The sequence below is a fragment of the Trachypithecus francoisi genome, unplaced genomic scaffold, assembly GCF_009764315.1.
Source record: "Trachypithecus francoisi isolate TF-2019V2 unplaced genomic scaffold, Tfra_2.0 Lachesis_group2, whole genome shotgun sequence".
Classification (NCBI taxonomy): Eukaryota; Metazoa; Chordata; class Mammalia; order Primates; family Cercopithecidae; genus Trachypithecus; species Trachypithecus francoisi.
The window spans coordinates 98,038,206-98,062,894 of NW_022681465.1; the positions used below are offsets into that span (position 1 = coordinate 98,038,206).

At 38.0% G+C, this 24,689-nt stretch overlaps 1 protein-coding gene across 8 annotated transcripts in view; it reads left to right on the plus strand.

Moving 5' to 3' along the window:
• SREK1 (splicing regulatory glutamic acid and lysine rich protein 1) overlaps positions 1 to 7,726 on the plus strand; it is a 40,715-nt gene extending 32,989 nt beyond the window's left edge. For 3 of the 8 annotated variants that reach the window (XM_033179729.1, XM_033179727.1, XM_033179733.1), the window contains 3 exons: positions 440 to 535; positions 2,502 to 2,640; positions 3,967 to 7,726. In XM_033179729.1, coding sequence (XP_033035620.1) covers positions 440 to 535; positions 2,502 to 2,640; positions 3,967 to 4,116 — 385 coding nt within the window. In that variant the 3' untranslated portion in view covers positions 4,117 to 7,726. The remainder of the gene's footprint in view (positions 1 to 439; positions 536 to 2,501; positions 2,641 to 3,966) is intronic. The other 5 variants (XM_033179732.1, XM_033179728.1, XM_033179734.1 and 2 more) reach the window with 3 other exon arrangements.
• The last annotated feature ends 16,963 nt before the right edge of the window (positions 7,727 to 24,689 follow it).

The window sequence follows — 24,689 nt, forward strand, 5'->3', positions numbered from 1 at the left end:
CGGGAGGCTGAGGCAGGAGAATGGCGTAAACCCAGGAGGCGGAGCTTGTAGTGAGCTGAGATCTGGCCACTGCACTCCAGCCTGGGCCACAGAGCGAGACTCTGCCTCAAAAAAAAAAAAAAAAAAAAAGAGAACATACTTGAGAGAAGCAGAAACACCATTAATATTTTTTCTACTGAAGAAATTGTTCGAATAAATGAGGTGAAAATATGAAGTCTTAGATGATGATTTCATCAGTCTGTAAAATTTATGATTCATGCATGATTTGACCCACTCTAAAGTTAGGTAATTGAACATGTTCATAAAGGACATAAGTTTAAACTGGCCTCTAAAAAATACTGTTCATATGAGAATATCAAGGACCCTTTTGCTTTTGTATATTTGAATTGCCCTTTATTTTAATTGCTGTTTTTAAAAATGATGTATTTTTGGCTTTCAGGGAAAGGCGTAGGAGGAGGAGCAGGAGTTCTTCCAGATCACCAAGAACGTCAAAAACCATAAAAAGGAAATCTTCTAGATCTCCGTCCCCTAGGAGGTAAGTTGGAAACTTGTGCTGAAACTAAACAGGAGAAAGCAAGAAATATTTTTAAAAATTTTAAATTTCTCCCTTTATTTTTTAACTTTATATTTTGAATGAATAATACGTATGCATTATTCAGAAATTAAAGATAAAAAGATATATATCAGGAAGTCTTAATTTCCACTCGTGCCCATCTACACTGTCCCCATAAGTAATGACTTCATGAGGTTTTTTTGTATATGTTTCCAGTTTCATATACAGATAACAAGATGAGCATGTATCATTTTTTTCTAATACAAAAAGTAACACAAAATACACACTGTTGTGCACTTGCTTTTGTCATTTAACTACCAGGAAGTCTTTTTGTCACTTAACGAGGTCAGAGAGAGCTTCTTCAATTCCTTTTTATAATTGCATAGGCTTCCATTGTATGGCAGTACCTATTTAACTAGGATACAGTAGAAGGGGTTTTTTAAAATTTCTTATCATAAATTATGTAATGCTATAATGAATAACTTTGGACTTAAGTTGTTTTTAGTGTGCATGTGTGTAGGAAAAATCTGAAGAAGTGGCTTTGTTAGGTTAGGTAGTAAGCATGTTTCTAATTTTTGAGAGATATTTCCAAATTACCCTCTATAAGGGTTTGCAGCAGTTTATAGTCTTAATTATGAGAGAAGTGACCACTTCATACATTTGAAAGCCATTTGTATTTCTTTTCCTGCGAATTGTCTGTATACTCTGCCCATTTTTCTGTTGGCCTTTTTGTTTCCTTTTGTTTCCAAGAACTCTTTTATTATAGGGAGTTTATTGTTTAGTAATGTGATTATAAATATCATTCTCAGTTTGCTGTTTCTTTTAAAAAATGGTGAGACTTGATTTTACAAAGGTTTTTCATTTTTAAAATAACGTTCTCTTTTTCTTCTGACTTCTTATGTGAGTCAAAAACTGATAAAAGACTTTTTTCCTATACCAAGATTATGATAGAACTTTTTGTTTTTTCTTGAACTTTTGTGGTTTTATAGATTTATGATGACAAGTCTTCTGTCCAGGAATGTGGTGTATGTGATGAGATTGGGCATGTTTAGGGTGATAATGGCTCTAGACAAGGAATGTGGTATATCTTATTAGGCCATCCTTATTGTTTTCAGGAGTATTTCAGCGTTTGTTTCTTACAGGCTTTATGCATTTCTTAATTCCTAGAAATTTTTGTTGTTGCTGTTGGAAATGAGGTATTTTATTTCATTATGTTTAATTGGAGGTTAGGTTTGTACATAGGAAAGTTATTGATTTCTGTATATTTATTTTTTTAATCCCACTGCCTTACTAATTGGTTATGGTTTTTTAGATGATTTTCTGTGATTTTCCAGCAGAGGGGTCTTTTGTTTATTTGCTTATAGGTTTTTGGCTTTTGTGAGAATAATGGAAGGCTTAGGATACTATAGATGCAGGCCATATTTGTATTTTTGAAACAAATGCTTTACCCAGGAAAGACAAAACTTTTGTCCTACGAACTGAAATTACACAAAAAGATACATTCAGAAAATGTCACTCCTGTCTCCATTCCGTCTGCCTTGTTCCCATTCAACCTGTGTAATTGACCAATCATTTGATTGTCTTTTGTTTCTCTTTGCAAAATGAGGCAGATACATATTCATTTGGTTTTATTTTCTCCCTATTGCAGTACATAAACAAATCTTGAATATTCAAAAACTATTAAATAGGCTATACCAAACAGTGTTTTATGAGAACGTATGGTGCCTCTGCCAAAATGACTTGTGTATCCTTAAGAAACTAACTGGGGTAAGGGTGGAGTAGGTCAGGTTGTAGGACTCATTTATGTTACTTTGCAAACCAGCTTACTGTTAATGCTTATTAACAATGCATTATTTTAGATATCCAGTGTTAGAAAAGGATATCTTGTCAAGAATATAATCGATCTTCAGTTGCTTAGAATTTAACTGACATATCAATATTCTTATAGCAGAAATAAGAAGGATAAAAAGAGAGAAAAAGAAAGGGACCACATCAGTGAAAGAAGAGAGAGAGAACGTTCAACGTCTATGAGAAAGAGTTCTAATGATGGGAAAGAGAAGTTGGAGAAGAACAGTACTTCACTTAAAGTAAGCAGTAGTCATTCGGTGTTTGGCACTTGAGATTGTTCTTTATTGCATACAAATGGTTTTAGACTGAAAGCTCTTTGGGGAACAGTGTCTTGTACATTGTTGGCATTTTAAAATATTTAAAGTATTTAATTGGTAATTAAAAAAACTACCCAGCACTTCGGGAGGCCGAGGCGGGCGGATCACGAGGTCAGGAGATCGAGACCATCCTGGCTAACACGGTGAAACCCCGTCTCTACTAAAAAAAATACAAAAAACTAGCCGGGCGAGGTGGCGGGCGCCTGTAGTCCCAGCTACTTGGGAGGCTGAGGCAGGAGAATGGCGTAAACCCGGGAGGCGGAGCTTGCAGTGAGCTGAGATCCGGCCACTGCACTCCAGCCTGGGTGGCAGAGCAAGACTCCGTCTCAAAAAAAAAAAAAAAAAAACTAAATGTTGAAGAGATAAGAGCCAATTAAAACTAAAATAAAACTAAATTAAATCATAACATGGCATGCAATAAGAAAAATTTAAGAAATCAACAGTAACAAATGTATTTGATTTTATATAGATAGTATTTCTGCCTGATGCCATTTTCCTCAATTTATGTTTTAACAAATTTGAAAAGACTGTGTGTGGTTAACGTTAGGTTTATTGTGTTAGAATAGCTAATGGAAAACCACATTCCACCAAGTAAGCTTTTTTGTCACTTGGATAAATAAGTAGTTGTGAATTAAGTTACTTACACTGGTAAAGTATATTTGTATTTTGAAACTATGAATTTTGTAACATCTATCTTATAGTTTTATGTACTATAATACTGATAGAGGATTATCATCATCATCAATAACATTGATAACATTTATTAAGCATTTACGATGTTCCGGGCACTGTTTGTTCTTATTTAATTCTTGTTTAAATTGAGGGTAGAAATTGGAGTGTTCTTGAACAGCCTTTTCCAGGAGGCATAATGACTTCCTTTTCTACATTTCCTTATTTTTGCTGCATTGGTTTCCAGATTAAAAATATATCCTGGCATCCTTGGAATTTATTTCACTCTTTCAATAGATCTGTCTCACTTTTTCAAGTCTGTCAGCAACATTTATTGAGCACTTGCTTAAAATTTCTTTTCACCAATTCTAATTTAATTTCCATGGATTGTCCATCTTTTATGAGAATACAAAGGGGAAATTGATAGTGTTTGCGTATTCTTTACATGTGAAAACGTAATGGGAGAAAATAATACCCAGTTTTTCTAATTTGCAAAAGATAAAAGTTTCACATTTTTGTCGTAATAGGAGGCAGTTCTTGAGGAAAATATTAAATGCATACGTTAATTACTCTTTGTAGGAGAAGGAGCACAATAAAGAACCAGATTCAAGTGTGAGCAAAGAAGTAGATGACAAGGATGCACCAAGGACTGAGGAAAACAAAGTACAGCACAATGGAAATTGTCAGCTGAGTGAAGAAAACCTCTCTACCAAAACAGAAGCAGTATAAGACCGACAAGTGTACCTCTGCACTCAATGCTGGAATCAAATCCAAAGCTTTTAATTCTCTCAACAAGATGTAAACAGGAAAGAAATCTAGTTGAGCGTAAAGATAGGATCTAACAGCTTTTCCAGTTGTTAGATGACTTTGTGTCCATCTTGTTATTGAGTAAGAAAATAAAGCATGGACATCATGAAAATAACAGATGTTACCCAAACTCATCTTCTAAAAATCTGTGTATTTCCATGGTGGCTGACACACTTGTCATGTGATTTGTTAGTGTTTGCCAAGAACCATTGCAAATAAATTGAACATCAAAGATCCAAGTTTGTACTATCCCTAAAGACTGGAGATAAGCATTGGAGGCTCTTTTAAAAAATGCTAGTTACTGAATTTTGTATTGTTTTACTTTTTTTTAATTTCAGTATATACAGTTTGATGATGTGCTTGAAATTGGTGCAAATATATACACACCCTTGTAAGTGCAAAGTATGTAAGAAGTTTTAACATTTACTTCACAGGACTTATGGTGATTGTGTTAAATTCTCACTATTGTGTTTTCTTTGGCTCACTGTTTAGGACAGTTTTTCTTTAAAATAGTTTTGCAGATTAAAATTGCTTAAATAAGTGGATTCAAAAACTGACAATGCATGCTACTGTTCTCTTTCAAAAGGAAGAGCAACTGTGTTGAATACTAATAATGATGAATTAGTATTCAGTGTTTAGAATCATTGGGTCTACCTGCAAAATGAACATTTCTTTTTAAATTTTCTTGACATTTCCAAGCTTATGAATAATATTGCAGTGTGTCTTGTCAGCTGTAGGTGGCAAAGGTGCCCTTATAAAAAGGAAACTGGCTTTTCAAAATGGGCTATGGGAGCACAAGCTGAAGCTTTAGTGCCTTCTACAATGTGGTATACTGTTTTCTAGAATTTTATATGTGCTAGTCATTCTCAATTCATATGGAATCTAGATGGATATTTCATTCATACCTGTAGAGAAGTGTTTAAGTGGTATGTCAGAACAGCTTCTTACTGATTTCACCTAATATGAGAAGGAAGTCCTGTTTTCAAGAATGACATTAGAGTCATGCAGCTTTGGGACCATCAGTTTTATACTGTGATAATTGAAAATGAAACATGTTCTTATTTTCCTTAAATAGAAGGAAACCCTTTAGTTCTCTACATTGGATGGCCTTATTACCTCTCAATCATCTTTTCATAAAGGATGTGCAGAAATTGTACTTAAGGACTTAGGAGTATATGGGAGGTTATTGGTTTTATGTTTAAGGATATGTTTACTTGAGTTTAAGATACAGTTCATCCATCATTCTTAGGCTCACTTTTTACAGAAAGTATGCAAACAGTGAAGTGACAACACTGCTAATGTTTTTCCCCAGTACTATAACTTGTGGTTTCTGAACTCACTATATTTTCAAAAAAGTAATACCTTTTAATTAGTGTATTAAAAAATTAAGTATAATTATTTTAATGCAATCTAATACAATCAGATTACTCAGTTGCCTTACCTCATGGGAAGAGTTACTTTTCTAGATCTAAAAAGCTGAATAGCATGTTCGTTACTTGGTTTCAACTAGAGTTTTCTTTTAATGTTAATAAGATTGAAACTTTAGTATTTGGTGGGGAATGGAAAGAGTTGCCCTTATTGCAAGTAATGAAGCCTGATTTGATTATGAAGCTGCTTAATCACTCTTCATGTGTTCAGAATTACTGTTTTTTTTGTTTGTTTTTCCTTTTTGTCACTGTGTACATTAAAATTTTGGAAGATGCTTTACTATGTAAAGTATAGATGGTCATTTTAATCATTCAGCCACATATGGTTGGCTGGTAAACAGCTTATTCTGATATAAGAATGCTTGGGTGCATATGGAAAGATAGTGAAAGAGTGTGTCTTGCATCAACAGCTGTCTTATTTATGATATATAAGTAGAAATAGAGCAAATGTTGTTGAAACCTGTTATTTTTAGTACCATTTCTTTAATAAAGCTAAGTATTTTAGAGGAAAATATTTGTTTATGCATTTCAAAAAAGCATTTCAGTTTTATCCTGCTCGTTTTAGTTGGCATTGAGATTGTTGTGACGTGGAGAGTGTGTGTTTGTGTGGTGTCTATAAAACAAGTCATTTAAGGTATGAGTGTTTTCTTGTACTCTGGACCTATTACATGTTTTTTTATGTTGGTAATATTTAATTTGGTTCCTGCTGCTAATTATTTTCTTCGCTGATATTTATTCAGCTTTAAAATAATCTTACTATAATCTTGAAACACTGATTTGTAAAAACTAAGAATGAGTAGGAATACAAGAGATCTGGAGAAACAAATCAGATTGTTATTGGGGTTTAACATTTTCTTATTTGGGCTTATGGAAGCAAGGCATTCTAGGGTCTAGAGGGATGTGTGTGTGTCCATGTGTGTGTACGCGCACGTGTGTATCTGTTTGAGACATACTTTCTCTGTTGACTTAAAAGAGCTCATATTTTCATTTGTTTATTTTCTTTCAGGGTATTTTGTTTTTTTCTTTAAGACTTCTTTTTTTAAATCCCAGGTAGATGTTGTCAGATAAACTTGAGGTAAGGCCAAGAAGACAGACATTTTATACTTGATACTTTCTGTAATTATCTTTTTTAGCTTGATTACATAGAGTACACTCTGTTCCTTAAGTTGTAGTTGCTATTTATCATTGTAGACAAATTCTGTTGCCTTTCAGCAACGTATACTGAGCTAGTATCATAAGATGGTGCATCAGTTCATAAGCTAGTGCATCGGTTTTGTGTCAAAACTTTCAAATCCTGAAGTTCTGCAGTTATTGTTTTAGTTATTTTCTATCTAATTAGCTTATAATTGCAAACACTAGTCAGCTTGTGATCTCTGTGTTTCAAGTTCTTTTCTTCAAGAGGTTCAGTACCTACTATGTTCATCTTTGGCAGTGCCAGAGGCTTAAATTTTGTCATGCTCAATTAAAAATAAACACTGGCATTTATAACGAAAAGGTTTTTTTTTGCCGGCGGGGAGCAGGGGGTGGTCCAAGAGAATTTATTTTGTAATAGTAATAATTTTCAAGACCTTCAGTCATTCCTATGTCTATGTTGCTATCTTTATTTTAAAACTTAGAATCCTGATCTAACTCCCCTCTCAAGTGAAGATACTGTGTAGATTCAAGAGTTATAATGTAGAGTAATAGGCCTTTAAGTTTTTTTCAATCTTATTAGAAATGAAGAGCATGATTTAATTATTGTTGAATTAGCAATTAAAATGAATCCCTTTGGAGGGATGGCATTGAATAACTTATAATTTCAGTGAATCATTTATGTTTTCATTGGAACACAGTATCTGATTTTAACTGGGTGCATTATGAAGTAGAGCCATTCCTACGAAGTAAATGTGCAGTGCCCATGTGTTTCTTGTGTTTAAATATTTTTTATTTTCACTACATACATACTATTTTCTCATGTTTATTTACTAATGTAATTTTCACTTAAAATTAGATTATTTTCAAATTTTAAAAGCTAGTGCTCTTAAAAGAGCTAAATTATATTTCTGGAAGCAGGAGTTTAGTATAAATGTAATAAAATTTTAAAATAAAATTGACTTCCCTACTTAGTCTTGGGTTTGTGGGTGAATTTGTTTTTAGTACACTTTTATTGGTGGTTTTGCGTGAAGAGTAATACATTTTTATTATTACTTTTCTTTTTGAGACGGGGTCTCACTTGTCACCCAGGCTGGAGTGCAGTGACATGATCATGGCTCACTGCAATCTTGACCTTTCTGGGCATGGATGATCCTCTCATCTAAGCCTCTCGAGTAGCTGGGACCACAGACGTGTCACCGTGCCCAGCTAATTTTAGAATTTTTTTGTAGAGACAGAGTCTTGCCATGTTGCCTAGACTGGTCTCAAACTCCCGGGCTCAAACAATCCGTCTGCCTCAGCCTTCCAAAGTGCTGAGATTACAGGTGTGAGGCACTGCACCTGGCAATACATTATTTTAAAAGTAAATGCGAAGCCATTTATGACTTTGGTTATATTCAGTTAATTGGATTTAGTAACTACTAACTAGCTTTCTTCCATTCTAATGTACTTTTATAGTTTCTAGCAATTAGTTTGTTACAATTAGCTTATATCAGATATAACATTTCTTAATATAATGTTTATAAAAGGTTTTAAGTCTGTTGCCTGATTTTTAAATTTATATCTAGTTAACATTTTAATTTTAAAAATTGCCAACTTTTGGGAGATTTCACTTATTTTACCTCTAAATTTTATTTTTCCAGGATTGGTATGGAGGAGTAGTACCTTGTATTCTTGGTTTATTTTTATTTGCTAGACATAATTTCATAACTATATATGTAAGTATAAACTCATAAAAATCGCACTGAAAGAATAGGTTGATTTCAACCATTTTAAGGGTACTGGTAGGTAACACACTGTTGGGGAATAAACTAAAGAATTTCTGATTTCTACAATAGATTTAAGTATGAAATTTGAGTATACTGTGTAGCTGTGTAGATCAACTTAATGCTTAAAAAATTACCTCCTTAATGATTAGGTTAATAGAACAGTGTTAGATTATCAAGGGAAGAGTTTGGAATGTAAACATAAACATGCTGCATAGGTGGTGGTTATTTGTGAGTAGGACTACTTTTAAATGGTACTAGTAAAGATTTATCAAATGATGCTGCTATTATGTTGCTATATTTTTAATAAAATGAAAATCTTAAAATCTTGCCACTGTTGAGTAGTAATTTCAACTATTTCTGTAACAGTTATTTGCATATTTACATCTTATTTCTGTAACTGAAAGGGGATAATAGGCTTTTCCAGGGTTCAAGATTACTACCAAAAATGGAAGGTTTTGCATACTGGGCAATCTTCGTGTTCTGTGGCAGTTAACTCTAGTCAAGGCTTTTCATATTAAACATTTTGCAGTACCCAAGTAAGTGATAGCTGCTCTCTGAATCTCCCTTTCCCCCAGCCCCCACAAATTCAGCATCTTGCTAGGATATTTGTACCATGAAAACTATCACTTAGTCTTTTAACAGCAAGTGGAATGCCTTCTCCCATTTATAACAGGTGTAACTCTCCATTTGGTGAAAGAGCTGTGTGCTCAGGGTCGTCACTTAGGTAAGACAGCCTATTAGCCTATTAGTCTAAAAAAAAAATTACCTGTTAGATAAATTTAGAATCCTACATGACCTGTTGGCTTAGCTGGCCTAGAGATGTTGAGGCTATGTATATTGATTTATCTACATAGGCTAGCTATCTTAGCTGCCTTCTGTGGCTAAAGGACATGAGCCATTTTGGTTTTCTTTTCTCTTTTTTTCTTTTCTTTTTCTTTCTTTCTTTCTTTTTTTTTTTTTGAGACAGAATCTTGCTCTCTTGCCCAGGCTGGAATGCAGTGGTACTGTCTCAGCTCACTGCAACCTGCACCTTCCAGGCTCAAGCAATTCTCGTTCCTCAGCCTCCTGAGTAGCTGGAACTACAGGCGCCCACCACCACGCCCAGCTAATTTTTGTATTTTTAGTGGAGATGGGGTTTTACCATGTTTCCCAGGCTGGTCTCAAACTTAACGGCCTCAAGTGAGCCTCCCACCTTGGCCTCCCAAAGTGCTGGGATTACAGATGTGAGCCGCCGTGCCCAGCTGCCATTTTGGTTTTCAGATGTGTTAAACTGCATGTGTAGGGGTGGGAGAGCAGAGGCCTTTAAAATGCACCTCTTGCTGGTAGTGGGTTTGGGTTTGTGTGTGTGGCCTTCTCCACAGGGCTTCTTAAAAGCAATGCCAGGTTGTAATAGGAGCTGCTTTGAACAGCAGACTTCTACCAAATCATAATCACTTAAGAGTACCATTATAGTAATTTAGTTTTTATAATTATCATTTTCTTACCTTGGGAAGAACATCCTAAGATTTGCAGAAAAGTATCTCTTTTAAAAAGCATACTACCGTATTTAATGTAGTAATAGCCACAATTGACGATGAGAGGTGGTAAATGAAATAAATTATATAGGCATGACCTTCAGTACCATGTTTCCCTCTCTCCTGAGCTTCAGTCACCTTTTCAACTATCTGACACTAAGAACTCACTGAATATCAGCTATTACAGTACTGGGTATCTTGCTAGAACTCTAAACTCATCTCATTCCAAATAAAACATTGAATTTCCAATCCCAAGTGTATGCCTATACTGTTTATTGTCTTTCACCAGCACTACCATTTTTCTAATTCCACATTGCCATCGTTACAGGCATACGTCTTTTTTTTTTTTTTTTTTTTTTTTTAGATGCAGTCTCACTCTCTTTCCAAGGATAGAGTGCAGTGTGCAGTGGTGCAATCTTGGCTCACTGCAACCTCTGCCTCTTAGGCTCAAGCGATTCTCCTGCCTCAGTCTCCCGAGTGGCTGGGATTACAGGCATGCACCACCATGCCCGGCTAATTTTTGTATTTTTAGTAGAGATGGGGTTTCGCCAAGTTGACCAGGCTGGTCTCGAACTCCTGACCTCTGGTGATACACCCACGTTGGCCTCATACTGGGATTTAAGGCATGAGTCACTGGGCCCGGCCACATACTTCATCTTAATGGCACTTTGCAGATACTGTATTTTTACAAATTAAAGATTTGTGACAACCCTGCATCTGACAAGTCTGTGGGCACTGTTTTTCCAATAGCGTGTGCTGACTTGGTGTCTGTCACGTTTTGGTAATTCGTGCAGTGTTTCAAACTTTTTCTTACGGTGATCTGTGGTCATTGATCTTTGATCTTACTATTGTAATTGATTTGGGACTCCACAAATCATGCCCATATAAGATAGCAAAATAATTGAGAAACGTTTGTGTTCTGACTGCTCCACTGACCGGCAGTTCTGTCTCCCCCTCCTCAGGTCTCCTGTTCCCTGAAACACAGCATTATCAAAATTAAGCCAATTGATAATCTTATCATGGCCTCTTAAATTTTCAAGGAAAGGACAAAATTTCGTGTCTCACTTGAAAGCTGGAAATGATAAAGCTTACTGAGGAAAGAATGTTGAAAGCCCAGATAGGCTGAAAGCTAACCCTCTTGTACAATGCAGTGAGCCAGGCATGAAAGCCGAGTTTGAATTTAAAGAAGTTAAAGGAAATTAGAAATACTACTTCTAATTTGGTGAACACATGAATGATAAGAAAGCAAAACAGCTGTATTGCTGTTTTTGGTGGTCTGGATAGAAGATCAAACCAGCCATAATATTTGTTTAAGCCAAAGCCTAATCTAGAGCAAAGCTTCAACTCTCTTCAATTCTGTGAGGGCTGATAGGTGAAGAAGCTGCAGGAGAAAAGTTGGAAGCCAGCAGAAGTTAGTTCACGAGGTTAAAGGGAAGAAGCTATCTCTAACAAGTGTAAAATGAAGCAGCAAGTGCTGATGTAAGAAGCTGCAGCAAGTTATCTAGAAGTAGATTTTCTAGAAGCTAAGGTCATTGATGAAGGTGGCTACATGAAACAACAGATTTTCAATGTAGATGAAACAGCCTTGTATTGGAAGAAGATGCCACCTGGGACTTCCATAGCTAGAGAGAAGTTAATGCCTGGCTGCAGAGCTTCAAAGCACAGGCTGACTCCTATTAGGAGCTAGTGCAGCTGGTGACTTGAAGTTGAAGCCAACGCTAATTTATCATTCTGAAAATCCTAGAGTCCTTAAGAATTGTGCTGAATCTATTCTGCCTGTGCTTTATAAATGGCATCTGTTCACAGCATGATTTACTATTTTAAATACAGTTTTGAGACCTATTGCTCAAAAAAAAAAATTCCTTTCAGAATATTACTATTCCTTGACAATCTCCTGGTTGCCCAAGAGCTCTGATGGAAATGTACAAGGAGATTAATGCTTTCATGCCTATACAAACAATATTCATTCTGTAGCCCATGGATCAAGGAGTAATTTTGACTTCTTAGTGTTATTATTTAAGAAATACATTTCCTAAGGCTATAGCTGTCATAGATTGCGATTCCTCCGATGGATCTGGGCAAAGTACATTGGAAACCTAGGAAAGAGTTACCATTCCAGATGCCATTAACATTTGTGATTCATGGGAGGAGAATAAAACATCAACATGAGGCCAGGCGGGGTGGCTCACGCCTGTAATCCTAGCATGTTGGGAGGCTGAGGTGGGTGTATCAGTTGAGGTCAGGAGTTTGAGACCAGCCTGGCCAACATGGCAAAAGCCCATCTCTACTAAAATTCAAAAATTAGCCAGACGTGGCGGGTGCATGCCTGTAATCCTAGCTACCCAGGAGGCTGAGGCATGAGAATTGCTTTAGCTTGGGAGGCGGAGGTTGCAGTGAGCTGTGATTGTGCCATTACACTCCAGCCTGGGCAACAGAGGGAAACTGTCTCAAAAAAAAAAAAAAAAAAAATCAACATCAACAAGAGCTTGGAAGAAGTTGCTTCCAACCCACATGGATGACTTTGAGGGGCTTAAGACTTAATTGAGGGACTTCACTGCAGATGTAGAAACAGCATGAGAACTAGAATTAGAAGTGGAGCCTGAAGATGTGACTGAATTGCTGCAATCTCATGATAAAACTTGAAGAGATGAAGAGTTGCTTCTTATGGATGAGCAAAGAAATTCGCTCCTTGAGATGTAATCTACTCCTGGTGAAGATGCTATGAATGTTGTTGAAATGACCACAAAGGATTTACAATATTAATTAAACTTAATTGATAAAGCAGTGGCAGGGTTTGAAAGGATTGACTCTGATTTTAAAAGTACTACATGGGTAAAATGCTGTCAGACAGCATCACATGCTACAGAGAAATCTGAAAGGAAGAGTCAATCAGTGTGGCAAACTTTATTATTTTAAGAAATTGCTACAGCTACCTCAGCCTTCACCAATCACTACCCTGATTTATTAGCAGTTATCAACATCAAGGCAAGACCCTCTACTAGCAAAAAGATTATGACCCACTGAAGGCTTAGACAATCACTAGCATTTTTTTAGCAGTATTTTAAATTAAGGTATGTATACTTTTTTAGATATAGTGGTATTGCACACTCAATAGGCCATAGTTATAAAACATAACTTTTATATGCACTGGGAAACCAAAGAATTTATGTGACTTGCTTTATTGTGATACTCACTTTATTATGGTGGCCTGGAACTGAACCCCTAATATTCCTGAGAATGCCTGCAACTTCCGTCTTGTCCCCACCCTCAGTCACATCTGCTAAGTCCTCCCAATTCTGCATTTCCTCTGGAATATCTTAAGTATGCCCTTGTATGATTTTAGTTACATGGAGTAGAATCACTCTAGCAGAAAAGTAACTGTAGTATTAGAATTGCCGTTTTCCTTTTAGTCTGTTTCTGTAGCCTACGAATTGGTCTTCCAACCCCAGACCTTTTTCAAATTCATTTGAACGTATGTTGCTACTTGATTAAATGTATTTAAATTGGTCTGAGGTTTTTTGTATAAGAGTCATGCTTGCCTAATAGAATGAGTTGGAAAGTAATTCCCTTCTCTTCATTTTTCTGAAGGAATTTGTGTCAAATTGTTAGGCAGAATACCTCAAAAAAGCCAACCTGAGCTGGAATAGCCTTTCACACTACAAATTCAATGTTAAAACTAGATTTAGAGTTATTCATGCTATTTATTCTTAGGGTTTATTTGTTCTGTTTCGTTTTGTTTTAGAGTTGGGTTCTCACTATGTGGCCCAGGCTGGTCTCAAACTCCTGAGCTCAAGAGATCCTCCTCCTTCTGCCTCCTGAGTAGCTGGGACTACATGCACACATCCCCATGCTTGGCCCTTGTTTATTTATTCTTAAATGAGCATTGATGTTGTGTATCTTTAATGAAATTTGTCTATTTTATCTAAGTTGTCAACTTTATTGCCATGAAGGTATTCATGATACTTCCTTATTACCTTTTAATACATGTAAGATCTATACTGATGTCCTTTCTCACTCGTAATATTGTTAACTTGTGTCTTCCTCTCTTTTTATTCTGATCAATCTAGCTAGAGGTTGATCAATTTATTTTTCTCAAATAATCAGATTTCACTGTCATCAATTTTTCTTTTTTAGTTCACTGATTTCTGCTCTTTATTATTTATTTTCTTTTTCTTCTTTTGGATTTAGTTTGCCCTCTTTTTCTAGTTTAAAGCGTGAACTGGAGTCATTGACTTCAGACCTTTCTTTTCTAATATATGTATTTAGTGCTATACATTTCCTTCAAAGCACTGCTTTAGCTGTATTCTAACAAATTTTGCTATGTTGTATTTTCATTTTCATTGAGTTCAAAATACTTCATAATTTTCTCTTAGATTTTTGTCTTTGATCCATGGGTTATTGAAATGTGTGTTAATTAGTGTGCAAATATTTGGGAATTTTCAAAGATCTTTCTGTAACTGATTTCATCATGGTTAGGACACATCATTTGTATGGTTTAATTACTTTGAAATTGTCTAAGACAGTTTTTACGGTCCACAAATAATCCACTGTGGTGTTTTGCAAGCATTTGAATGTGTCTTGCTTTCATTGAGTGAAGTAATCTATAATGCCAGTTAGGTCATGTTGCTTGATAGTGGTGTTCAAATCTTCTATATACTTAATAATTTTCAGTCTGCTTTTTCTATCAATTCAAAGTCTTGAAATTTTCAGTTGGATTGTGGAGTTTATTTCTTTTAGTTTGGTTTCTTTTTAATTTTTAATATTTGTGGGGTTCATAGTAGGTGTATATATTTATGGGATATATGCGATGTTTTGATGTAGGCATACAATGTGTAATAATCACATCAGAGTAAATAGGGTATCCAGTCCCTCAAGCATTTATCCTTTGTGTTACAAACAATTCAGATATACTCTTTTACTTATTTAAAAATGTACAATTAAATTATTATTGACTATAGTGACTTGTGCTATCAAATACTAGATCTTATTCATTCTTTCTGGTTTTTTTTGTACCCATTAACCATCCCCACACTTCCCCTTTACCCACCTGATTACCTTTCCCAGCCTCTGGTAACCATCCTTCTACTTTCTATCTTCATGAGTTCAATTGCTTTTATTTTTAGCTTCCACAAACAAGTGAGAACATGTGAAGCTTGTCTTTCTTTCTTTCTTTCTTTCTTTTTTTTGAGATGGAGTCTCACTCTGTTGCCCAGGTTGGAGTGCAGTGGTGCAATCTCAGCTAACTGCAACCTCTGCCTCCCAGGTTGAAGCAATTCTTCTGCCTTAGCCTCCTGAGTACCTGGGATTACAGGCACTGCCACCATATCCAGCTAATTTTTGTATTTTTAGTAGAGATAGGGTTTCACCATGTTGGCCAGGCTGGTCTTGAACTCCTGAACTCAGGTGATCCACCTGCCTCAGCCTCCCAAAGTGCTGGGATTATAGGTGTGAGCCACCACACCCGACCGGAAGCTTGTCGTTCTATGCCTGACTTATTTCACTTAACGTAATGACCTCCAGTTCCTTCTATGTTACAAATGACAGGATCTCATTCTTTTTATGAATGAATAGTACTCCATTGTGTATATGTACCACATTTTCTTTATCCATTAGTCTCTTGATGGACACTTAGGTTGTTTCCAAATCTTGGCTATTGTGAATAATGCTGCAATAAACATGGGAATGCAGGTATCTCTTCAATATACTGATTTCTTTTCTTTTGGGTACATACCTAGCAGTGGGATTGCTGGATAATATGGTAGCTCTATTTTTAGGGTTTTTTTTTTTTTCTAGATGGAGTCTTGCTCTGTCACCCAGGCTCGAGTGCAGTGGCGTGATCTCGGCTCACTGCAACCTCCTCCTCCCAGGTTCAATTGATTCTCCTCCCTCAGCCTGTCAAGTAGCTGGGACTATAGGCAAGTGCTACCACACCTGACTAATTTTTGTATTTTTGGTAAAGACAGGGTTTCGACATGTTAGGCAGGCTAGTCTCAAGCTCCTGACCTCAGGCGATCCACCTGCCTTGGCCTCCTAAAGTACTGGGGTTATAGGCATGAGCCACTATTTTTAGGTTTTTGAGGAACCTCCACACTGTTCTCCCTAGTGATGGTACTAATTTAAACTTCCACCAACAGCGTATGAGGGTTCCCATTTCTCCACATCCTCACCAGCATTTGTAACTGCCTGTCTTTTGGATAAAAGCCATTTTAACTGGGGCGAGATGAAATCTCATTGTAGGTTTGATTTGCATTTCTCTGATGATCAATGATGTTGAGTACTTTCCTTTCGTTCTTTTTTTAAAAAATTACATCACAGTTCTGTAGGTCAGAGTTAAAGAAGGCTTGCCTGGGTTCTCTGCTTAAGGTCCCACAAGGCTGAAGTCAAGATGTCAGATAAGGTAGGCTCTTATCTGGAGGGTCTGGGGATGAATCCAGTTCCATGCCCATTTAGGTTTGGGACAGATTTCAATTCCCACATCTTTCCTAGTTGTCAGCTGAGAACTGTTTTCATCTTCTAAAGGTTACTCACCTTCTTCTCAAATTCCCCTCTTCCATTTTCGAGCCAACAGCTTACATCAGATTCTTCTCATGCTTAGAATCTATCTGACTTCCTTTTCTGCCACTGGCCAGAGAAAATTCTCTTTTAATGGGGTCATGTGATTTAATTGGTCCCAACTGGATAATCTCTTCTGTGATTAACCCAAAGTCAACTGATTTAGTAACATTAATTACATCTAAAAAAAATTCCCTTTTTGCCATGTAACATAACATAATCATGGGAATGGCAACTAATCATATTCGTAATTCAAAGAGAGGACAATATACAAAGGCAAGGGTCATTGGGGGGTCATTCTTAGAATTCTGCCTACCACAAGTGAGGAAGTGGGAGGACTCAGGTGACTCTTGAGATTTATAGTGACGGTATGTGGGTGGATGATGGGGCCACTCAGTGAGGTAGGGAAATCCAGGGCAAGAAGTAGGGTCATTTATTCATTCATTCATTGACAGGATCTTGCTCTGTCACCCAGGCAGAAGGGCAGTGGCATGATCCTAGCTCACAGCAGCTTCGAACTCTGGGGCTCAAGTGATCCTTTTGCTTCAGCCTCCCAAGTAGCTGGGACTACAAGCATGTCCCACCACACCTGGCTATGGGGTTTAGATGTATTGAACTTGGGGTACCTTGCTACATCTAAGTGGAGACTCCAGAAGGTAGTGGTAGATACAGACCTGGAGCTCAGGAGAGAGGTCTGGGCTAGAGATACAGATTTGGGAGTAATCTTCAAACAATGATAGTTAAAATTAGGCAAGTAGATGAGCTCACCAAGAGTGCATGTGAGAAACTGTTCGAGTAAAAGACCCTGTAGACATTTGCATTAAATGGATGGGTAGGAATAGGAACCTGGGAATTTTTAGAGAGAACCGTGGAGAACTAGATGAAGATGCATTCAGAGAACGCTAAAAGTCAGTTGTGGGCAGCTGTGTCAAATGTAGCACACAGGGTCTATTTCAAATAAAGATTTAGGATAGTAAATCAACCAAATCCAGATGATTCAAATAGTCCTCATTGCTGGGAACAGAAAGCAAAATGTTGAGCACCTTTTCATACACCCGTTTGTCATTTGTATATCTTCTTTTGAGAAATGTCTGTTCAGATCTTCCACCCATTTTTAAATTGGATTATTAGATTTCTTTTTCCTATAGAGTTGTTTGAGCTCCTTGTATATTCTGGTTATTAATCCCTTGTCAGATGGGTAATTTGCAAATATCTTCTCCCATTCTGTGGGTAGTCTGTTCACTTTGTTGATTGTTTTGTTTGCCAGGCAGATGCTTTTTAACTTGATAATTACATTTGTCTGTCTTTGCTTTGGTTGCCTGTGCTTGTGGGGTATTACTCAATAAATCTCTGCCCACTCCAGTGTCCTGGAGAGGTTCTCCAGTGTTTTCTTTTAGTAGTTTCGTAGTTTGAGGTTTTAGATTTAAGTTTTTAATTTGTTTTGATTTTTGTGTATGGTGAGAGGTAGCGGTCTAGTTTTATTCTTATCCAATTTTCCTAGCATCATTTATTGAAGGGCCTAGCCTTTCCCCAGTGTATGTTTTAGGCACCTTTGTCAAAAATGAATTCACTGTAGATGTATAGATTTGTTTCCGTGTTCCCTATTCTGTTCCATTGGTCTATGTGTCTGTCTTTATGCCAGTACCATGCTATTTTGGTTACTATAGGTCTGTAGTGTAATTTGTTGTTTTTTTATTTTTTATTTTTTATTATACTTTAAGTTCTAGGGTACATGTGCATAACGTTTATATCATGTATAACTCCCCAATGCAATCCCTCCCTCCTCCCCCCTCCCCATCATAGGCCCCAGTGTGTGATGTTCCCCTTCCCGAGTCCAAGTGATCTCATTGTTCAGTTCCCACCTATGAGTGAGAACATGCGGTGTTTGGTTTTCTCTTCTTGTGATAGTTTGCTAAGAATGATGGTTTCCAGCTGCATCCATGTCCCTACAAAGGACGCAAACTCATCCTTTTTGATGGCTGCATAGTATTCCATGGTGTATATATGCCACATTTTCTTAATCCAGTCTGTCACAGATGGACATTTGGGTTGATTCCAAGTCTTTGCTATTGTGAATAGTGCCGCAATAAACATACGTGTGCATGTGTCTTTGTAGTAGAGTAATTTATAATCCTTTGGGTATATACCCAGTAGTGGGATGGCTGGGTCATATGGTACATCTAGTTCTAGATCCTTGAGGAATCGCCATACTGTTTTCCATAATGGTTGAACTAGTTTACAATCCCACCAACAGTGTAAAAGTGTTCCTATTTCTCCACATCCTCTCCAACATCTATTGTTTCCTGACTTCTTAATGATTGCCATTCTAACTGGTGTGAGATGGTATCTCATTGTGGTTTTGATTTGCATTTCTCTGATGGCGAGTGATGACGAGCATTTTTTCATGTGTCTGTTGGCTGTATGGATGTCTTCTTTTGAGAAATGTCTGTTCATATCCTTTCCCCACTTTTTGATGGGGTTGTTTGTTTTTTTCTTGTATATCTGTTTGAGTTCTTTGTAGATTCTGGATATTAGCCCTTTGTCAGATGAGTAGGTTGCAAAAATTTTCTCCCATTCTGTAGGTTGCCTGTTCACTCTGATGGTAGTTTCTTTTGCTGTGCAAAAGCTCTTTAGTTTAATTAGATCCCATTTGTCAATTTTGGCTATTGCTGCCGTTGCTTTTGGTGTTTTAGACATGAAGTCCTTGCCCATGCCTATGTCCTGAATGGTACTACCTAGATTTTCTTCTAGGGTTTTTATGGTATTAGGTCTAACATTTAAGTCTCTAATCCATCTTGAATTAATTTTCGTATAAGGGGTAAGGAAAGGATCCAGTTTCAGCTTTCTACTTATGGCTAGCCAATTTTCCCAGCACCATTTATTAAATAGGGAATCCTTTCCCCATTTCTTGTTTTTGTCAGGTTTGTCAAAGATCAGATAGCTGTAGATGTGTGGTATTATTTCTGAGGACTCTGTTCTGTTCCATTGGTCTATTTCTCTGTTGTGGTACCAGTACCATGCTGTTTTGGTTACTGTAGCCTTGTAGTATAGTTTGAAGTCAGGTAGCGTGACGCCTCCAGCTTTGTCCTTTTGACCTAGGATTGTCTTGGCAATGCGGGCTCTTTTTTGGTTCCATATGAACTTTAAAGCAGTTTTTTCCAATTCTGTGAAGAAAGTCATTGGTAGCTTGATGGGGATGGCATTGAATCTATAAATAACCTTGGGCAGCATGGCCATTTTCACGATATTGATTCTTCCTATCCATGAGCATGGTATGTTCTTCCATTTGTTTGTGTCCTCTTTGATTTCACTGAGCAGTGGTTTGTAGTTCTCCTTGAAGAGGTCCTTTACATCTCTTGTAAGCTGGATTCCTAGGTATTTTATTCTCTTTGAAGCAATTGTGAATGGAAGTTCATTCCTGATTTGGCTCTCTGCTTGTCTGTTACTGGTGTGTAAGAATGCTTGTGATTTTTGCACATTAATTTTGTATCCTGAGACTTTGCTGAAGTTGCTTATCAGCTTAAGGAGATTTTGGGCTGAGACGATGGGGTTTTCTAAATATATAATCAAGTCATCTGCAAACAGGGACAATTTGACTTCTTCTTTTCCTAACTGGATACCCTTGATTTCTTTCTCTTGCCTGATTGCCCTAGCCAGAACTTCCAACACTATGTTGAATAGGAGTGGTGAGAGAGGGCATCCCTGTCTTGTGCCAGTTTTCAAAGGGAATTTTTCCAGTTTTTGCCCATTCAGTATGATATTAGCTGTGGGTTTGTCGTAAATAGCTCTTATTATTTTTAGGTACGTTCCATCAATGCCAAATTTATTGAGCGTTTTTAACATAAAGGGCTGTTGAATTTTGTCAAAAGCCTTTTCTGCATCTATTGAGATAATCATGTGGTTCTTGTCTTTGATTCTGTTTATATGCTGGATTACGTTTATTGATTTGCGAATGTTGAACCAGCCTTGCATCCCAGGGATGAAGCCCACTTGATCATGGTGGATAAGCTTTTTGATGTGCTGCTGAATCCGGTTTGCCAGCATTTTATTGAGAATTTTTGCATCGATGTTCATCAGGGATATTGGTCTAAAATTCTCTTTTTTTGTTGTGTCTCTGCCAGGCTTTGGTATCAGGATGATGTTGGCCTCATAAAATGAGTTAGGGAGGATTCCCTCTTTTTCTATTGATTGGAATAGTTTCAGAAGGAATGGTACCAGCTCCTCCTTGTACCTCTGGTAGAATTCAGCTGTGAATCCATCTGGTCCTGGACTTTTTTTGGTGGGTAGGCTATTAATTGTTGCCTCAATTTCAGAGCCTGTTATTGGTCTATTCAGGGATTCAACTTCTTCCTGGTTTAGTCTTGGGAGAGTGTAAGTGTCCAGGAAATTATCCATTTCTTCTAGATTTTCTAGTTGATTTGCGTAGAGGCATTTATAGTATTCTCTGATGGTTGTTTGTATTTCTGTGGGGTCAGTGGTGATATCCCCTTTATCATTTTTTATTGCGTCTATTTGATTCCTCTCTCTTTTCTTCTTTATTAGTCTTGCTAGCGGTCTGTCAATTTTGTTGATCTTTTCAAAAAACCAACTCCTGGATTCATTGATTTTTTGGAGGGTTTTTTGTGTCTCTATCTCCTTCAGTTCTGCTCTGATCTTAGTTATTTCTTGCCTTCTGCTAGCTTTTGAATGTGTTTGCTCTTGCCTCTCTAGTTCTTTTAATTGTGATGTTAGAGTGTCCATTTTAGATCTTTCCTGCTTTCTCTTGTGGGCATTTAGTGCTATAAATTTCCCTCTACACACTGCTTTAAATGTGTCCCAGAGATTCTGGTATGTTGTATCTTTGTTCTCATTGGTTTCAAAGAACATCTTTATTTCTGCTTTCATTTCGTTATGTACCCAGTAGTCATTCAGGAGCAGGTTGTTCAGTTTCCATGTAGTTGAGCGGTTTTGATTGAGTTTCTTAGTCTTGAGTTCTAGTTTGATTGCACTGTGGTCTGAGAGACAGTTTGTTATAATTTCTGTTCTTGTACATTTGCTGAGGAGTGCTTTACTTCCAATTATGTGGTCAATTTTGGAATAAGTGCGATGCGGTGCTGAGAAGAATGTATATTCTGTTGATTTGGGGTGGAGAGTTCTATAGATGTCTATTAGGTCCGCTTGGTGCAGAGTTGAGTTCAATTCCTGGATATCCTTGTTAACTTTCTGTCTCGTTGATCTGTCTAATGTTGACAGTGGAGTGTTGAAATCTCCCATTATTATTGTATGGGAGTCTAAGTCTCTTTGTAGGTCTCTAAGGACTTGCTTTATGAATCTGGGTGCTCCTGTATTGGGTGCATATATATTTAGGAGAGTTAGCTCTTCCTGTTGAATTGATCCCTTTACCATTATGTAATGGCCTTCTTTGTCTCTTTTGATCTTTGATGGTTTAAAGTCTGTTTTATCAGAGACTAGGATTGCAACCCCTGCTTTTTTTTGTTCTCCATTGGCTTGGTAGATCTTCCTCCATCCCTTTATTTTGAGCCTATGTATGTCTCTGCATGTGAGATGGGTCTCCTGAATACAGCAGACTGATGGGTCTTGACTCTTTATCCAGTTTGCCAGTCTGTGTCTTTTAATTGGAGCATTTAGTCCATTTACATTTAAGGTTAATATTGTTATGTGTGAACTTGATCCTGTCATTATGATATTAACTGGTTATTTTGCTCGTTAGTTGATGCAGTTTCTTCCTAGCCTCGATGGTCTTTACATTTTGGCATGTTTTTGCAATGGCTGGTACCGGTTGTTCCTTTCCATGTTTAGGGCTTCCTTCAGGGTCTCTTGTAAGGCAGGTCTGGTGGTGACAAAATCTCTAAGCATTTGCTTATCTGTAAAGGATTTTATTTCTCCTTCACTGATGAAACTTAGTTTGGCTGGATATGAAATTCTGGGTTGAAAATTCTTTTCTTTAAGAACGTTGAATATTGGCCCCCACTCTCTTCTGGCTTGTAGAGTTTCTGCCGAGAGATCTGCTGTTAGTCTGATGGGCTTCCCTTTGTGGGTAACCCGACCTTTCTCTCTGGCTGCCCTTAAGTTTTTTTCCTTCATTTCCACTTTGGTGAATCTGGCAATTATGTGTCTTGGAGTTGCTCTTCTGGAGGAGTATCTTTGTGGCGTTCTCTGTATTTCCTGAATTTGAATGTTGGCCTGCCCTACTAGGTTGGGGAAGTTCTCCTGGATGATATCCTGAAGAGTGTTTTCCAACTTGGTTCCATTTTCCCCCTCACTTTCAGGCACCCCAATCAGACGTAGATTTGGTCTTTTTACATAATCCCATACTTCTTGCAGGCTTTGTTCATTTCTTTTTCTTCTTTTTTCTTTTGGTTTTCTCTTCTCGCTTCATTTCATTCATTTGATCCTCAATCGCTGATACTCTTTCTTCCAGTTGATTGAGTCGGTTAATGAAGCTTGTGCATTTGTCACGTATTTCTCGTGTCATGGTTTTCATCTCTGTCATTTCGTTTATGATCTTCTCTGCATTAATTAGTCTAGCTGTCAATTCTTCCACTCTTTTTTCAAGATTTTTAGTTTCTTTGCGCTGGGTACGTAATTCCTCCTTTAGCTCTGAGAAGTTTGATGGGCTGAAGCCTTCTTCTCTCATCTCGTCAAAGTCATTCTCTGACCAGCTTTGATCCGTTGCTGGCGATGGGCTGTGCTCCTTTGCAGGGGGAGATGCGCTCTTATTTTTTGAATTTCCAGCTTTTCTGCCCTGCTTCTTCCCCATCTTTGTGGTTTTATCTGTCTCTGGTCTTTGATGACGGTGACGTACTGATGGGGTTTTGGTAGAGGTGTCCTTCCTGTTTGATAGTTTTCCGTCTGACAGTCAGAAGGACTGTCTGTTGGTCTGTTGGAGATTGCTTGAGGTCCACTCCAGACCCTCTTTGCCTGGGTATCAGCAGCAGAGGTTGCAGAAGATAGAATATTGCTGAACAGCGAGTGTACCTGTCTGATTCTTCCTTTTGAAGTTTCCTCTCAGGGATGACTCCACCCTGTGAGGTGTGGGGTATCAGACTGCCGCTAGTGGGGGATGTCTCCCAGCTAGGCTACTCAGGGGTCAGGGACCCACCTGAGCAGGCAGTCTGTCCGTTCTCGGATCTCAACCTCCGTGTTGGGAGATCCACGGCTCTCCCCATAGCTGTCAGACAGAGTCGTTCGCCTCTGCACCGGCCCCCGCTGCTTTCCCTATTGGACCTCAGCTGTGGGCTGTCCCCAGAGGTGGAGTCTACAGAGACAGGCAGGTTTCCTTGAGCTGCTGTGAGCTCCACCCAGTTCGAGCTTCCCAGCTGCTTTGTTTACCTACTTAAGCCTCGGCAATGGCGGGCTTCCCTCCCCCAGCCTCGCTGCTGCCTTGCGGATCGATCGCTGGCAGACTGCTGTGTTAGCAGTGAGGGAGGCTCCGTGGGCGTGGGACCCTCCCGGCCAGGTGTGGGATATATTCTCCTGGTGTGCCTGTTTCCTTAAAGCGCAGTATTGGGGTGGGAGTTACCCGATTTTCCAGGTGTTGTGTGTCTCAGTTCCCCTGGCTAGGAAAACGGATTTCCTTCCCCCTTGCGCTTCCAGGTGAGGCGATGCCTCGCCCTGCTTCAGCTCACGCTGGTCAGGCTGCAGCAGCTGACCAGCACCGATTGTCTGGCACTCCCTAGAGAGATGACCCCAGTACCTCAGTTGAAAATGCAGAAATCACCAGTCTTCTGTGTCACTCGCGCTGGGAGTTGGAGACTGGAGCTGTTCCTATTCGGCCATCTTGCTCTGCCCCCCTGTAGTGTAATTTGAAGTCAGGTAATATGATTCCTCCAGTTTTGTTTTTTGCTCAGGATAGCTTTGGCTATTCTGTGTCTTTTGTGGTTCCATATAAGCTTTAGGATTTTTTTTTTTTTTTTCTGTTTCTGTGAAGACTGTCATTGGTATTTTGATAGGGATTACATTAAATCTGTAGATTGCTTTGGGCAGCATGGACATTTTAACAATATTAATTCTTCCAATCCATGAACATGGGGTATCTTTTCATCTTTTTGTGTGTCTTCAGTTTCTTTGATCAATGTTTTGTAGCTTTCATTGTAGAGATC